Raw genomic sequence first — 18,743 nt, forward strand, 5'->3', positions numbered from 1 at the left:
TGTATTTCCAATGGTTTGATAGTAACATGATTCTTCTACATGGCAATGAAAGAATCCTGTGCCAACCAGCAGTCACACATATCAGGAAAAAGGAAACTCCTGTCACAACTGTTTAAATTGAATCCTATTTTTGAGCTGGGAGCTATTCATTAAATAATATTGCAACCTACTTTTCATCAACATCTGCTTCAACACATTCTGTTCTTTTGGAAAACTCAGTTTCCTGGTAGTACAAAACATATACCAATAAATGATACACAAAGGACAAATAGTGTGATAAAAAAAAATGTGTGCAAAGTGCTATGGGAATGCAGAATTGAGAGTAGTAACATTTTCCTTATGGATTGGGAAAGTTTCAGCAAATCAGGAAATATTCACAGTCAAGGGCAAAGTCAACCTGGATCCTGAAGGATGAATTATATCATGCAAACAAGTTGGAAAGAAGAACATGCAAGCATGGAGCCCAGTAAGTGAAAGATATGGAATGGTAGGAAAGACCATAGGGTATTGAGGCAACTGGGAGTAAGAAAAATTACCAGAGTCAAAGGCATTTTGATTTTAAAAGATGGGATTACTAGAGACCTTGTGTGCCATAGTGGGACACATTGTTAGTACTTCCTAAGTATTTAGTATTCAATGAAGAAATGAAAGCAGGAATCTCAAAAGCAATAAGAATCCATTAAAGTGTTGTAAACAGGAGAGTATCTTGATTGGATTGCATTTTAAATGAATCAGAGAAGAAAAATAGTGGAAACTAGGAGACTGTTTTTGAGATTCTATAAGAGAATTGCCATTGTAATGGTGCAGGAGTACAATGATGTTAGAAATTGCAGACAGGTCTAACTGGCTAATAATATTTAAACATTTTTGCATTTTGTAGTTTGATTTGGCAGGGAAGACAATTTTATTCTTGATGCATTCAGGAATAATTTTACTTATAAATCAGCAGACCAAGCAACTTAGAGTCTTTTTAAAAAAAAATGGCTTATTTCTTATAAAATAAGAAAAACATAATTAACCAGATTCTTATTTTACAAAAGTTATTCTGTCCTTACAGTTTTCTGGAGGCATTCTTTATTCTTTCCCATAAAATTTCACAGCCATGGGCTGGGGCTGGGGCTCAGTGGTAGAGCGCTTGCCTAGCATGTGTGAGGCACTGTGTTTTATTCACAGCACCACATAAAAATATATAAAATAAAGGTCCATCAACAACTAAAAAATATTTTAAAATTTCACAGCCATAAAGCCAATGATTACTTTTCTCATAGTCCAATCACTGATGATATCTAGCATTCTATCTTCTTCTGCTTTTATCTCTTCATCTCTCACTTCTCATGTCTCTTTTTACTTCTTCCCCATATTACATCTCCTTCCAAAAGGAGAATGTGATCACTTATCAAATCAGGTTTTTATATGTCATTCAACTCATTTTCTTTATATACTAAAACTAAAAAGTAGTTATAATTTTGTCCTTATGAAATCCAATTTGACTTATATTTATTATTTGAAGTTTCAGGTAACAAGAAAGCAGGTCTAGACATATTATTAAAACAGGGCAATAATTGTGACTCTTCAATTTCCAGCATATTTTTCAAATTTATTTTATTCTGATAATGCGTCTGAATACTCTTCTCTGATTTACTGATAATCAGTATGTATGGTCCCAACTCAATTTACAGACAATTTGGATTCCCCATATCTAAAGCTGCCAATTCAGTGGAACCCATAGCAGTGGGGAAAAAATATATAGTCTCTCCATTAGCAAAGGAGGATTCATTCCCACTGAGGATTCCAGGATTGCTCTAATCTCAGGGAATAAGCTGGTCAAACTGAGCCCATGCAGTCCTAAATTTAGAGTAGTTCTGAAATGCTGAGGATTAAATAGACAAAGGTAGAAATTGTCAGAACCTCTGTAAGACAAATCAAAATTCCTTCTAACATTCCCTTCTCCCATTATTCCCTGTGCTGTGTGCTGTGCTGGGCCAAATAGTACATCTCCAGGACCATTTTTCACGTGAAACTATTGAATTCTTATTTGCCCCAGTGTAGCTCTATGAATCTTATTTAATATCATAGTATTAGTGATTCACAGCTCAGAAAGCATAAAATAACAAACTATAAGTTTGGAAATTTACAGCTCTCTTTACTGGCTTTTCCTCCCAAATACTGGTAATCTACGTACTCAAAATACCTAGGGACACAAATGTGAAAATTTCTGTGTTCCCATAATATAGGGATTTTAGTGAACCTGAAGAATGGGCATGGTGTAAGGAAAATCATGTTGTATTATTTTTAAATTTAAGCAATGTTTGGCCCTGAAATATTTAACCAATGGAATCAGCACTAATATTATTATCCTATGGAGTAATTTTTAATGAAGTAGAGTTTATTTATGCCATGTCTTTTGAAAATAAACAACCACGATGAAAAATGTGGAAAATACAAATGTGTCCTTGATGTCTCCCCTAAAGCCCATGATCTCTATGCCTATTTCTTTCATCCTCAGGTGATGTTAATCTTCTGTTTATTTTCCTGTTATAAATCTAAGTACATGTTGTTTACTCAGAGACTGCCCTCTAAAATTTGATCTATGACTATTCTTTCTTACTTCACAAAATGTAAAGGGAAAAAAGTGTGGGGGTGGGGGCGGGGGAATTGTGTGTCTCCTGTTGGTGGTAGTATTTTGTAGTTAAAAAAGCAAGTCAGGACTTCCTCTCTGAACAGTTGCCTTTTCCTCTCACACAAGGGAGATTTCATTTTGTTTGAGACTGCATACAGTTGAAACCAAACCACACACCACAGAGGGTATGATGGCTAAGAAGCCCCCGAAACCAGCCCCTCGAAGGATCTTCCAGGAAAGATTAAAGATTACTGCTCTACCCATGTACTTTGAAGGATTTTTGTCAGTCAAGCGGGCAGCATACCAGGTAAGTGTACAGATGATAATGGTAAACATGAAACTTCAGTTTAAATATAAAAGTCATCTCATGGTGATGTGATGCGTTAAAGTGTCCTTGTTTTTATTTGAATTATTCCCTCTTTTTGTCCCTGAACTCAGAAAATTGATTCTAATTTTGCATAATTTAAATACGATGTATAGCATACATATGCATATGTGTGTATAATGTATATAATACTGTTTCTAGTATTAGGCCACTAATACAATAGTCAGTGCCCGAATTAAGAGCAAAAATGTTCATTTAAACATCACAGAAGATATCAGCTTTGAAGATAGTTTCTTTATATTTTCTCCATGATTTACTACTATGCTTCAATGATGAATTAATGATATTTTGATTAAAATTAAACTTTCTACTCCTATTATTCTCAGTTATATTGAAGTTTATAATGATCAAATTAAGTGATAAACCTTTTTGAAATGATAAAATTGATACTGTTTAATATGGTTATACATTCTAAAAACACTATTCAACATAGTGACTTTAAAAGATAATATTTAGAGTGCTAATATGAATAGTAAGCTATAAAAATTTTTTTTCAAAGCAAAATATTAACGAAGCACTTCATATTTTTAAAATATAAAAATTAAAACATATAGTTAGTTAAAATAATTTCCTTTAAAATAATAATTGTGGTTAACTTAAAATAATAAGGTAAATAAATATGAAATTGCCTGTTACTAAAGAAAGAATGAAATAATTAATTTAGGCCAAATACTATAAAATTTTTGTATTGGCTGAAATTGGAAAAACTTTAAATGTCTTCAGAGATGTCACTAAGAAATGTTCAGTGATGATATGAAGATATATTTTTGAGGCTTCATTAATTCTTATGGAAAACTTACGTATATGAAAATATCTCTAATGAGACATTGATATTTCCCACATATATAAAAAATAAGAATCTTTAGGCTAAACTTTCTTTATTGAAAGATATAGCCTTCAAAATTAATTTTTAAAAATATTTAAGTATCTCTATGGCTAAATATGTATACCTAGATATTAATTATTGATTGATGTTTATAGATGATTCAGATTATACTGGTATTCATGAGTTCTTATCAGAAACTAAATCAAGACTGTGACCAGAAGGTCTCTATATGCTGAATGTAAGTTTGTTTTGTTTTTAGGTTTGTGACTGTGATTGCAATTTACGGGGCTTATTGTTATTTGTAACCTTACTTTTCCTCCAAGACTGCTTTTTCACTCAACTCAGTGCCTTTAAACTTGCCTCTTCCCCCTTTTAATAAATTCTCCTTAATCCTTTCCATGAGTTTTTGGTATTGCTAGCCAGTTCAACTCCCCTTTTTCCCTGATTAAATCTACCCAATTAATATCATTTTCTCCCATTTTTCCCTGATTAAATCTACCCAATTAATATCATTTTCTTGTGACTGGATATGTCTGTAATTTTTCTCAGGAGCACAAATGAATGTCTGCTTTTACATTCAGAGGGAACTCAATGAACCTCAGCTGGCTATTATTGATGTTAGATATTCTAGCTATGTACAATTAAATGAATGGGACTGGTTTAAAAAATTAACAATGGTAGACTTTGAGTTCAGGGGTTCTCTTGCTTTCCTTTCTTTCAAGAATCATTTAGTTTTGAAGTTAGATTTAATCTTAGAAGACAGTTAAGTTCCCTAAACAATATACCAACATTCCCATCTCCTTCTGCACTCTCCCTCAACCCCATTCTAGTTCTGAAATACAAAATATCCTTGACCTACTCCTTTCCTCGCAGAGGCTTACCAACAGGGCAGAATGTGAAAGCCTTAATTTTTAAAAAAGTAGTATGATAAGCCAAATAAAGCAAATCAACTCCCACAAAAAAATTGATTTTTTTGTTATTATTATGAAGATAAAAAAGTGCAAAACACCTATTACAAATGTAAATGATGAAGTAATGCTCTTCTTCATTTTTGTTGTTAAAGTGATCAACATTTACTGAGTACTTGCTTTATCTCAAGTCCTATGTTTTTATTTACCTCATTATCTCATGCAGTTCTTCAGTACCCTATGAAACAATAGCAAGAAGCTGGTTTCGTTATTTCTATTCTTGGTCCCTTAAAGGTGAACTCTAACTAGGGAGGCATAATAATAATTATTATTCAGTATGTTTTAATATGTTTACAAACCTGTACAGCTATCACCACTGTTTCCAGAACATTTTAATCATTCCAAAACAAATCTCCATGAGCAGTCATCCCAAGTTTTACATTTTTAGACCTGTTCATTGGGATTTTCCTCTCTCAAGTTTGAAACCAATTAGAACCAGGAATCACACAAATTAAGATCTATTACTTATCTTTATTATTGATTAAAGTCTATCAATATGTGATTTTTATTTAAGGCTGTTTATCCAAGGTTTAGATAGTCTTGAACTACCTCAAGTCATGACTTAGTTTGAGAGGCATAAACCTTCACTTCTTAGAGGTCCTTTGCCTCCAGCAAGGAATGGAACAGAATACCCAATGTCTCCTAATGGACTGAGCTGAGGAAGGACAGGAAGGGGCTGAGCTGAGCATTCTGCCTCCCCAACTCACCAATCCTACTGTTTTCAGAGGAGATAATCCATTCTGGCAGTATTCAATAATGCAGTGTAGGTTGGAGAGTGTAGGCAGCAGAATTGCCAGGCAAGGGGCAATGCACTTTGCATACTATATGAAAAGAATAAAGAAAAACTTCTAATGGGATTGAAATTAAGATTTGTTCTCTCAGCCAGGTGTGGCAGGCTATGCCTGTAACCCCAGCAACTTGTGAGGCTGAGGCAAGAGGATTACAAATTTGAGGTCAGCCTGGGCAACTTAGTGAGACCCATCTTAAAATAAAAATCAGAAAAAACTGGAGATGTAGCTCAGTAGTAGAGTGCCCCTGGGTTCAATCTCCTATACCAAAGGGGTAGGGTGAGAGAGAGAAAGAGAGAAAGAGAGAGAAAGAGAAAGATTGATTTGTCCTTTTGTGTTATTAAACTGCTTGACTCTATCAACTATATACATTGGACATCTGGATTCCAGACAAGATGAAGAACCTCTTTGTGGGGCTGGGGTTGTAGCTTAGTGGTTGAGCGCTTGCCTCTCATGCATGAGGCACTGGGTTTGATCCTCAGCACCACATAAAATAAATAAATAAAACAAAGATATTGTGTCCACCTACAACTAAAAAGAAATTAACAACAACAACAAAAGAACCTCTTTGCCTGATTTTGTAATTGCACCAATGAGGACTATATTTTGACAGATCCCTGAATCATATATATTTTTGAATTGTTCTTTTTCTATGGTGACTTTTTCTTGTTTAAGTAGCATCTTCTGGTGTATAACACTTTTTTAGCCAGCTCTTAATTAGAGATGTAAATTGGAGTGAAATGACCACAGAACTTGGACAAAGATACCTTGTCCCAAGATTCATTTCTGTGCCTGAGGTGGACTGTTGCAGTAATACTAGTGATGTGTTTAAGCTTCACTATATCCACATCCCGTTGAAATTTGACTTTCCTTTCCTCCCTCAAAGTGTTTGAGCCTATTTTTCCATCCTTTGCCTCTGGAATAGGTCAGATGACATACTTTGGTAAATGTGATGAAAGCAGAAGCTTAGAATATGCTTCTGAATTCTTGCCTCTCTTATTCCTCGGAATCCTTCTGCCAGCATGTGAACAAATCTGTACTAGCTGACTGGAGGATGAGAGATCATAAGAATTAAGCTGTTTCAGCCTTCTCCACTAGTTCTACATTCACAACCCAGACCTATATAGGTAAATGAGGCCACTCTAGACCATTTAGCCACTGCCACATACATCCAGATCAGAAAAACAATTAGCCAGCCACAGAATGGTGAGAAATAGAAAATATTTGCTGTTTTAGTTCACTAAGTGCACTTGGGTATTGGTTTGTTTGGTAGGATGGTTTGTTTTATAGAAAAAATAATAATAAAGCCTCTTATTAAAAGGTGAAACTAGTTCCATGAAGAACACAAGAAAATATGATGGTTGTAAAACAAAATTATTATTTTATTATTATCTAATCTTGGGAGCTAGGAAAAAAGCAAGATGAGGTTGTAGAGTTTCTATTATTTGAGAAAATAAATGCATAAATTCTGAAGAGGTGACAAATGTTGTCCTAGATCAAAATAAGAATAAATGATATGTCAATATGGAAAGGGTAAAAATATTAAAGTAAAAAGTATTTTCACATTTAGGAAAAAATGAAGAAAATTATTTCTGTGGCTTTCTTACCTCTGTCCTCAACATGTGAGCCATAATGACTCAACAAATTGCAAAAATTCAACTTACTATATCCTAAAAGATGCCAGGTGCAGTGGCACACTTTTATAATCCCAGCAGCTCAGGAGACTGAGGCAGGAGGGATAGCAGGTTCAAAGTCAACCTCAGCAAAAGTAAGTCCCTAAGCAACACAATGAGACCCTGTCTCTAAATAAAATACAAAATAGGGCTGGGAATGTGGCTCAGTGGTCGAGTGCCCCTGAGCACAAAAATAAATAAATAGATAGATAGATAAATAAATCCTAAAAGAAAGGTTGAGCTAGATGTCTATTAAGCCTACTAGAATTCTTAAAAAGATACTTTTGGAAAGAACTAGATATGGAGGTAAGCTTTTAAATGTAGAAAGATTTTATTCTTTATTCTTTAAACTCACTTGTTATTTTTTTGTAATATAGCTAATCTACGTAATTACTGAAGTAGGCTTTCACTTGAGTAAAATGAGAGTCTGATGATGTTATTGAAATTTTTAAAACTTAAAATATCATATTTCTATAGAATTCATAGTAATGTGAATGTGTTAATAATTAAATAACACATGAATGAAATTTAATCTTCAAAGTTTAATTTTGATGGTATTATTATTTTTGTCATTATCAAAAAAGTTAGATATCATACCCTTGTTCTTTTCTGGGTCCTTAAACAGCACTTTTCATGTGCTTCCACTGAAATTTATAAACAGTCTGAAATCATTGAGAAGAATTTGGAAAATTATCTATATACAAATCAAACTGTATTCTTACCTCAAATATTATGCTAAACTAAATTTGACAAGAATTTAATCAAGAATGAAATATAAACTTAAGTCATTAAAAATTAGGGTAATCATTTAGGATAAAGAAGAAACTTCACAAGCATTTAAGAAATCTAAAAAGAAAATAGTTGAATATATACTAAAGAAATAATGCCTATGATTTCTTTCCCACAGGAGTATAAACGTTATTGGACAGAGTTGAGAGGAACTACACTTTTCTTTTATACTGACAAGAAAAATACAATAGTAAGTAGTTAAACAAATTCAATTGATTCAATTTTTCCCAATATGCCCATGTCACACAGTCTATTATTTGTTTTGGATTTTCTGCCATCCAAAAATAAAGATGCTGTAGTAAAACCAAGTCAGCTGAAAAAGTTTGAATCTGATGGCTGTAAATTATGATAAATTCAAGGTAAAATTTCCTGGGCAACTCAGAAGGTATTAGCTCGTGTTTTAAACTCAGCATTCTCTTCTTTCTGATCCTGATAATTAGAGCTTAGTTAAAAGGTGGAAATTTTGGGTGTCTGGATATAAATTACTTAATACCAAGTGAAAGCCTCAATTTCTTCACTTCTTATCTTGCTGGAGCATGCAGTTATAATCTGAAACAAGATGATACCCAGAGCAAAACAACATATAATGTCACAAATTAATTTTTCTATAAAGACAAAAACATATCCCCCAAAGCATGAGAGCAACACAAGGGATTTATTTGTTTTAATTTCAAATTTTAATTGTATGTTTCATTTATTTCATGAATAAGATATTTTAGTGCAAGTGTTTGCCTACCTTGGAATATTATACTTACAAGAAATTTTATGGGCCAGTAACTTATTCAGATATAAACTTATTTAGATATAAGTATTTACATCATGAATATAGTAGCCTGTACTTCTTAGAACATCATTATTAGAGCTGTCATACCCTGATTTAATGAAAGAAACAAAAAGACAGCTGTGTGATGTATCCCACATTTAGGCATTTCAGCCCCATTAGCAGTGAACTAGCTGAAAACCATTAAAAACAAAAACAAAAAAACTTAAAATGGTCATCTTTTACCAGAGCTCTGGATGAACAAGATTTATACAATGGTGTTGTCAGAAACCACAATAAACTGTTGAAAAATGAAGTTCTCTGCTGTGCATTCCAACTTCCCACTGATGTTAGTAAATCAAAAGCTCATCATCTAAAACCTTGTATGATGCACAGTAAATGAGAATGTTAACAGTTCTTGTTCACTTATTACAATGTGGCAAGAGGCAGTACAGCTTGGTGGCTGGAGAGCCTGGTGTGCTCAGACATTGCCCATCCTGCCACTGTTAACTGTGAGGTCTTGGGCTACTTACCTAATCTCTCTGTGTCTCCGGGTATCAAAGAGGGAACTGGTAGAAAAATGATGACATCTCAAATTTCACAACGTGAAGAAAATATAATAAAGTTTTAATAAATATTCAAAGCAATGGGCACAGTAAGGACATCGCAAAGGATAGTATAGAACCCTGGAGCTAATAATAGTGCCTTATTACCAAGAAAAAGGAGAAAAAGAAAAGAATGAGAGAGATCATACTTGAGAGGTAGGATCTTTGGTTGAGGAAACAACCACACAGGGTAAGAAATACCCAACTTCACTCTCCTCCCCCTTCTGATCCCCTGCCAGTGTTCCTCAGTGGTCCAACAGAACAACAAGTCAAAGAATAAGGGAAGTCCTTAATGTCATCCTTAAAGGTCCCTCTCCTGGTATAGAGTTGGGTAGTAAAAGGATAAGTGAATTTAGACAGGCAAACTACAAAAAGAGTTGTAGAGATAGCCATACTCTCAGTCTTCAAATCACTAAATGTAGGATGAAACATGGTCCATCTCATAAGACTATTAAAAGAATTATGAGATGGGTCATGTAAGAATGTAAGCGAATACATGGCAGATAATAAGCATTCAAATTTTATGTACATTATCTATTTATTTCTAACAGCAACTCTGCAGAGTTGGTACATTTTTAATCCCCACTTTATAGATGAGAATATTGAAGGTAAGGTTTAGGAAATTGTACAAGATCAGACAGCTAATAAAAGGGGTACAATACAGGTCTTGCTCATGTGCCAGCCTTCTGAACTACTCCATTATGAAAAGGTTGCTAAAATGAAATGCTGCAGAATTACTCATTTACCAATTTTGATATTCAAAAGAGGATGCAGACTTTTTGGGAAGTTTTTTTGGGGGGGGCGCGGGGAGGGTGGGGGGTGGGGGGGGAGTGATTGTCTCAGGAGATAAAACTGGGGCAGACCAGGAGAGAATTGTAGGTATTTATTTAGCTTTCAGCAGGGCAGTGTTTAAAACTGTCTTCACATGTCTATAGGACTTTAAGTCATGTGAAAGAGCCACTGAATTTGTTTAGGGTTATTCTAGAGAAAATGGACAAACAAACACCAATGGATGGGACTTACCTGGAGGAAAACTGTAGCTAAGTATAACCAAAAACTTGCTAATAGGCAGAGCTACTTGGGAGACATGAGCTCCCTGTTACTGAAGATGTTCAACCATAGGTTGAAGGACTACTGACAGGAGACCCTGGATCAGGGTCAAGCATCAGGTGGCAGCCACATTAAACAGCTGACCTTTGAGACTCTTTGTGACACTACAATTAAAAACAAAATATGTGACTTCCTTTCTTCTAATCAATGGATCAGCCCACAGCACTCTATCTAACTCTACCACTTCTTCCTTTGTTGCTTCCTCTTTTTTGCTGCAAAACTCACTGAGCTTGATCTAGACTGTTCATCAGGAAAAAAAAAAAAAAAAAAAAAAACTTTTTTTGTTTAATTTTAAAGTCTGACTTCATTTCTTTGTACCTCTTCTTCTATTTTTAAATCTTCTTTGTTCATTGAACATAAACAGACCAACCCAAATTTATTCTCAACCTCATCAATATAGAAATGGCTCTGGAAATTTTTTATTTTCCTATTTTCATGTCCTACCTGATTCAAAAAATAAAATAACATTTATAAGAATACAGTAAAACAAGTTACATTAAGCATAACTAAGAGAATTAAGATAGTTTAACAAAAACAAACACACACATTAAAAAACCTTACCACAGTTGTTTTTTTCTAATACTATAAGACAAAGCTTTCTCATTGCATGTAGATCAGTCCATATAGACCAACTGCTTTGAAGAAATATATATATATTTTTTTTTACTTAGATAAGATAGTGACTTTTTAATGAGATTCTCATAACTAGTGGTGTGTGGTAAAAGTTGAAAATTGCTTTCTGGAAAAAATGTATGTATGAATATATGTACATAAAAACATAAATGTTATTGATATAAAAATGTATAGCACACAATTAGAACAATGTACAATTCCCTTTGTTATAATTTCCTTTTTAGCAAATTGATTCTTACAGAATGCTTTTCTTGATTTTTGCTGAATCAGCTTCTTCAATGAATTAGTTAATATTTTGTCAATTTTTTCTCATTTATATTGAAACAGCTTCAGTTACAACAAACTTAGAAGTTTCATCTGCATTATTAACATTCTTTCATTTACTTTCTTAAGCCTAGCATGGTGGCCAGAAGTCAGTGGACCTTGGACCAAACCTGCCAAATCTGGCGTTGATTTTATACAGTCTGAGCTATGAATTTGTTTCTTTTACATTTTAAAATTTTGTGAAGCAAAAACAAGAATATGCAACAGAGACTTTATGCCTAAGTTTTACTATGTGATATTTTACCAAACAAACAAACAAACAAAAGCTGCCCCTGGGACAATCAAGCCCTGAATTATAAGGAGTTTACCAATTCCAATTGTATAAATACTCCTTCCATGACTGATTTAAACCTATCAGTGTGACCTCACTGAACAAGAAATTGAGAATAAAAGCGCAGTAGCACCATGATACAGTATTTACCACACAGAACAAAGACATAAATAACCACAAAAGCATAAAGCATGGTAAAGTGTAGTAATATAATTAGAAAATAATAAATTGAGTTTTAATTATAATTTTTTAATATAATTACTTATAAATTATATCTATATAATTTAATTTTTTAAAAAAAATTAGTTATTGATCAACATTTTATTTATTTATTTATTTTAATGTGCTGCTGAGGATCAAACCCAGCGCCTCATGCATGCTAGGCAAGCACTCTACCACTGAGCCACAACTCCAGCCCTATATAATTTAATTTTTAATAGTGCCTATGTTCAACAATTCACTTGCAAAATTTATGAAAACTTAATAATTTTGCAAACATATATGATTTAGGTCCAACAGACCACCTCATAAGCACTTCTAAATACCCTCTGGGGTTGGGTATCATGCAAATGACTAATCAATTTAAAGTTAAATATTATTTTTCTTCCTGCTACAATATGTATGATCCATGAAATAATGAGATTTTCTTTTATCTTTGTAGTACGTGGACAAACTAGACATAATAGACCTTACATGCCTTACTGACCAAAATTCAACTGAAAAGAATTGTGCAAAATTCACCCTTGTTTTGCCAAAAGAGGAAGTGCAGCTGAAGGTGAGTGAAGAGACAGTCTGTAAAGAGCTGTGATTACAGTAGCATTTGCCTCTAAAAACCCAGTAGGTAAAATAAAGAGGAATTAAAAGAGGGGCTAAGTTTATACTTTGTTAATATTTCTTGCCCTTTTTTTTTTTTTTTTGAAGAGAGAGAGAGAATTTTTTAATATTTATTTTTTAGTTTTCGGCGGACACAACATCCTTGTTTGTATATGGTGCTGAGGATCGAACCCGGGCCACACGCATGCCAGGCGAGCGCGCTACCGCTTGAACCACATCCCCAGCCCTATTTCTTGCCCTTAACCAAGAAGTATACTGTTCTGAACTGGATTTTAGAAGAGCATGTTCATTTATTTAGTATACAAACACAATGAAAGCTTATACTTCTATTCCTTGACAAAGTCAGGGATCCCACCTGGTGTTTTTAAAAAGTTGTTCTTGAATCATCAAAGTGAGCTAATTAATAATAAGCCAACAACTGTAGTAATAACATAAACATAAAAAGAACAACTTGGAATTGAATAAGATGTAATAGGAGATACTGCCAAGAGATTACTGGTTGACCTTGAAATCAATAGTTTTTAAACTTTAGCATAATAAGAATTACCTGGATTTAGGAAAGCCAGACCCCATGTAAACCTGAGACTCAGAATCTACATTTTAAGCAAGTTTCCCAGCTGATAAAGTGTTTAACAGCACAGAATTAGAGTCTGGTGTTGTGTTAGTCAGCTTTTTGTTGCCATGACCAAAAATACCTGACAAGAACAACTTAGAGAAGGAAAAGGGTATTTTGGGCTCACAGTTTCAGTCCATGGTCAACTGGCTCCATTGCTCTAGGCTTGATGTGAGCCCATCATGGTGGAAGGAATAGCAGAGGGAAGCTGCTCAGCTCATGGCTGCTGGGAAGGAGAGACAGAGAGAGGGGGGGCGGGGAGAGAGAGTAAGTACAGGAAGCCAGGGACATAATATACTCTATAATCCCCAATGGCACACCCTACTTCCTCCAGCCACACTCTCATCTATCTATAGTTACCATTGAATAGACCTGTAAGAGTAAAAGAAATTGAAGTTAAAAAGTGAAGGACCAGGTATTGTTAAATTCCTCTGCTACACCCTGAGGCAGTTAAGACAACGCCCTACTAGGCTATTTTGCTGATTCATAGCCTAGAGCATACAGGGCCCGAACCAATCAGTTTGAATGTGTACCTGCTTAGGAATAACCAATCACCCCTGCCCAATCTGTTCCCGCTAATAAATGTACAAATCATGTCCCAGATTTGTTGTTCAATTTTCCCGTGCCTCATGCTGATTTGTTCTGATGTATGCAAAGCCCCCGCCCTCCCCAAGAAGTGTACTTAAGCTCTGCTCAACCCCTGCTTGGGGCTCTTGGCTGCTCACCCTTCTTGAGTGGGCCGGGAGCCCCAGCGCGTTGGAATGGATCCCCAATAAACCCCCTTCTGCAATTGCATGAGTCAGTCTCTTGGTGGTCTCTTCCTCCGACGTTTCGCCAGACCCTTACAGACCCTTCAAGAAATTTAATCTACCAGATGGATTAATACACTGATGAGGTTATAGTTCTCATAATTTAATCATTTTACCTCTTAACATTCCTGCATTGCCTAACACATGAACTTTTCAGGGTATACCTCATATCCAAACCATAACAGGTGTCTGCCTTTCATTTGGGGCTGATTTAGGTAGTAGTTGTGTGATTGTAGGCAAGTTATTGAAGCTCTCTACACACTTGTTTTTTTCACCCAGAAATATGTTTACTCAGATGTAATCCTCTGACTAGGGACTATTTGAACCAACTTATTAAAATTGTAACATTGTTCCACTCTTCTATCCACTAGTCACATAAAAACTTAGTTTTGGATTAGTGATGTGGAAATTATGTTGCATGAGTGACTCCATTTTGATTTTTAATCTGGTCTACAGGGACTCAGTGCAGAAGCCTAGTCCAAACAGTGTCCTCCTATTATGTTTGTTTAACAATATTAAACAAAATAGTACCTGTGCCATGCGTAGAACAGTAGCTGCCATTATAAGCACTCCAAAAATGTTGGGTGATACTGTTATTATGAGTAGCAGTGCTAATAGTAGTGGTATTTAAAGTTAAGAATTCATTTTCTACATTGGTTGCCCCAAACTTTAAGCTGGTTAATGCTGAATAGCAATGGAGAAAATAAGCAATAATTGATATACTGCAGAAATGAGTTTGCTAATATTCGATTTTTTTGAGCTAAGTATAAATTTGTACAATTTTACTTGTTTAGTAAGCATAGAAATTAAAGGTTCATAGTTCTTTTTCTGATAAAAGAAAACAGTATTGAAATATTTTGTAAGAAACACACATTAGTAGAACTAAAAAAGAAAAATGAATTATTTCTGCCTTTCAGCTGAATTTAAGTGTTTTAGAAAAATTACAACTGTTTCCTTAAACAATGTGCTTTGAAAGAAGAATATGCATTTTATAAATCTTGCTGTTTTGTTGAATTATGTATCTTGTCACAATATAATCATATGAAAGTTATTTGAAGTTAAAGAATTAATATTCATAATCACTCATGTGTTTCTTTTGTCTTTGTTTTTGTCTTCATCTTTAGACAGAAAACACAGAAAGTGGGGAAGAATGGAGAGGCTTCATTCTTACAGTAACAGAGGTGGGAGGTCATTACTATTGATTGATTCATTTATTCAACACATATTTTCTGACCTACTCTGAACCATGTAAGTGGCGAAATATATAGCAATTTTAAAAGACAGACCTAAATCCTTGCACTTGCTCCTGAAAGTCACATTTTTATCAGGGGGGTAGAGAAGGAAAGAAAATAAACAAGTAAACAAATAGGATCATTTCACATTGTGATAATTGTTGCAAAGAAAATAAACCAGTCAATATGCTAGTGACTAACAGGTGGTTAGAGAATCTACTTTTTCTATCTTATCTTTTTGACACAGAGGTTCTTTGTATATTCTGACATTTGTAGCTTACATAGTACTCTCTAAAATAATTTCCAATTCCTTTCTTTTTTATTTACAAAATATTTACTGATATGTACTTTATGGATAACAGACAACATTAAAGAGAGACATAAAAATTAAAACTCACCTTTAAACATTTGTTCAGTGAATCTTAAACGGATGGGATGTTTATCTGTTTAATTGGATGGCATCTTGTCAGAGGAAAATAGTAAGATCAAGTATTTAGAGTTAGCAGTTGTAACAAGATAACTACCATTAATTTGAATAAAGTCATATAACAATAGAACTCAAAACAGGAGATACTTTGATAACCAGGCCCCTCAAAAACACTATGTTCTCTAATACTTTTAAAGGTAATGAAAAAAATCCACATTTATTAGGGTCAATTAAACACAGATTCTATCCAAAGCTAGTTTCTAAGTAAAACCTTTGGAGTCACATGAAATAAGCACTGCATTTTACGCAGATGTTGGATGCTGGTTCTTTATCTTAGCCAGTAACAGGTATTGCTTGGAGGTTCATCTGCCATGTAAGGAAGTCATGAAAGGTTAGAAAAGTAAACCAGTTTAAGATGAGAAGGACATGTTGACTTGTCAGCATGGGGAAGGAACTCTTGGGGGAATTGTACTTTCTCCCTCTGTCATGGATATAAGGAGAATGAAGAAAATAAAGAGAGAGGAGGCTCAACAGTAACACAGGTTTATTCAGGACAAACTCAGTGGAGACTGAGATATACTTGGGGTATGAGTGAATTATTGCGGTTAGGCCTGTGCGAAGGGGCTGTCAGGAAAGGGTCCCTGTGGTCTTTACCTGTATTCTTTGAGGAAGTCACTGTTCCAGGTAGAACTGGGTGTTTTCAGAATTCAAGTCCCAGATAACAATTTACTTTCTTTGCATGACAATAGAGTGTTGTCTGAATCAGAATGAGCTTGACTCTTTTTCTAAGATGGAGGTTATGTTTCAAAAGGGCATTGCCTGGATCAAGTTCTTCCTAACAAAATGGAAAGGTGTCATCATATGCCTCTGTGCTTCTTATGCTGGGGTGCAAGTATTCTAAGAATATGAGAGGAGGCCCCCGGGGAGAACGCTAGAAAAACCTTGGTACATCTTCCAATACACTAATTATACTTACTCTTTGAGGTAAGGATATAAACAACATTATTTTTCTATTAAAACATGCACATAAAATAAAATTTATGTAAATTTTAGAGAAGACAAGTTCTCTTGATTTTTGTGCTCTATAAATGTTTTGTGCTATGGACCCAGATCACCATGATCACCATGTGTAGAAGTCATACACATATGTTGTTAGAATTATTGTAGCGAAGTGTGAGAAACACCAGCTGAAGAGGTTAGACATGGCTTTTGAGTCAAATAAACAAACACAAGTTGGAGTGCAGGTTCCACGGCTTCCTACCTATGTGACCCTGGACTAGTTATTTAATCTTTTGAAGAATTTTTGTCGTTGTGGTTTTTGTCTTTTCACTTGTAAAGAGGGGACAATCATGTCTTATAACATTGTTGTGTGTATGATGCTTGAGAATAGTAGTAAAAAGTAGCTGAAAGGAAAAAAATTAAAATAACATTTATAATTTAAGGAATAACTATTTTATTAGTTTTTTTAAACCCTAATTTTATTTTTTCTAGTTTGGTATATAAAGAAATAGCTTTGCTGGCTATTAAGTAGCTTAGTTACCTAGGGGAATGATCTCTAAATGTTTTTGATTATGTGCCTCTACTGGTAAATTTTATTTAAATTTCACATTTACAGATGTATATAATAGATAATAAATGAAGCAAAAAAAAAAAAAAAACAGTATACAAAGTGCAGCTCTGTTTGTTTTCTTTCCATATTCACATGGACTATCTTGCATACCACTGGAAAAGTATGCATTCCCCTCTGGTTATAAAGATTATCAATTATGGCTGCCTCTACATATAGACTAGCAAGTGTCACATATAGAAAAATATTTTGCCATTCAGACTATACCCCCAAGAGAATACAGCTGATCATAATGTGGTACTAAACTGGAGGTACAGATAGACTTCAGGAGGACATATACGGGTGAATCAGTCCAAAATATATCTCTAGAAAACATCAAAACCGATAGAATAGTAAAAGTGTTATGCTCGAATTTGGGACCCCCTAAAGACCACCAGAGACCAAGATCGATGTAAGCAGCAAAGAGGTGTTTATTGCGAGCTAGCTCAGTCCTCGGCGCGTGTGCACACACAGCAACAGGTGATGCTAAGAGGCCCGAGCTCAGGGTTTGCAGCAGTTTTATACATTCTTTGGAGAAGGCAGGGACCCCCCACATACATCATAGCATCTCTTAGCAAATCATCACACACCGCGGGAAAATCAAATAACAACTCTAAAACATGATTAGTGTACCAGGTGGCGGGAAACAATCTGGAAAGAATTATTGGTTAGTTCAAGGGGTTGACACACTTTAAATTGATTGGTTTAAATCCTGAGGATGCCGCAAGGGGGCTACATGCCAAACTGCAGGGCTTCTAGTTTAGATACTGGTCACTACACCTAGGTGGGGGCCATCTGGAATTTCAGATATGTGGTTATCTTGGCCTATCTTAGGTGATCACCATCTGCGGCTTTTCCGGAGAACTGTTTCCACAGAGCTTTTCTGTAGTATTTTTCTGACTTTAGGACTATAGTACGTCAGAGGTTAAGTTTAAGAGCAAAATGAGGTCCCAAGCAGAATGAGATTGCTTAGGTCTTTCAAAAGTACCTAATTTAATATATAAATGAATGTTTGAAACACACCAAAATAGAGACCTCTGATTGCTGATCTTCTGTCATCTACTGGGTAGCTCTACCTCAATCCTATGTTGCATAATAAAATGGAATGTATTCTAATTTGTGTTCTCACTTTCTAATTTGTACTCTTGAACTTTCCTGCATCAATGTACTAGTGATCTTAGAGTGAAATTGAGAGGTTGTTACTTAAATTAACTTTTAGTACTAGGTAGATGTAGCTTGCTTTGGGACCAGGTTATAAGGTTGATTTATTGGAAGACAGGTGTCACCCTGCACAGGTTCTAGTTGGTTTAGGGGGAGTTCTAAGACATTCACTCCAGATCAAGTTCTTTTCTCCATGATTCTGCCCTTTCTTCTCTGTCAGGTAACTAAAGCCCTTAGCATCATAATAGGATAATCTCTACTAAATAAATATGTATTAACTGTCTTTCTAATCTGCCTATTATTTAACTG

The 18,743-nt window shown here is 34.7% G+C and overlaps 1 protein-coding gene across 2 annotated transcripts in view; it reads left to right on the forward strand.

The window, feature by feature from the left end:
* The first annotated feature begins 2,783 nt into the window (after positions 1 to 2,783).
* The window catches only part of Stap1 (signal transducing adaptor family member 1), a 31,802-nt gene continuing 15,842 nt past the window's right edge, over positions 2,784 to 18,743 (forward strand). For both annotated transcript variants that reach the window (XM_076864920.2, XM_076864921.2), the window contains exons 1-4: positions 2,784 to 2,927; positions 8,168 to 8,239; positions 12,414 to 12,527; positions 15,133 to 15,189. In XM_076864920.2, the coding sequence (XP_076721035.2) occupies positions 2,808 to 2,927; positions 8,168 to 8,239; positions 12,414 to 12,527; positions 15,133 to 15,189 (363 nt within the window). In that variant the 5' untranslated portion in view covers positions 2,784 to 2,807. The remainder of the gene's footprint in view (positions 2,928 to 8,167; positions 8,240 to 12,413; positions 12,528 to 15,132; positions 15,190 to 18,743) is intronic.

Source organism: Callospermophilus lateralis, chromosome 8, assembly GCF_048772815.1.
Source record: "Callospermophilus lateralis isolate mCalLat2 chromosome 8, mCalLat2.hap1, whole genome shotgun sequence".
Taxonomy (NCBI): domain Eukaryota; kingdom Metazoa; phylum Chordata; class Mammalia; order Rodentia; family Sciuridae; genus Callospermophilus; species Callospermophilus lateralis.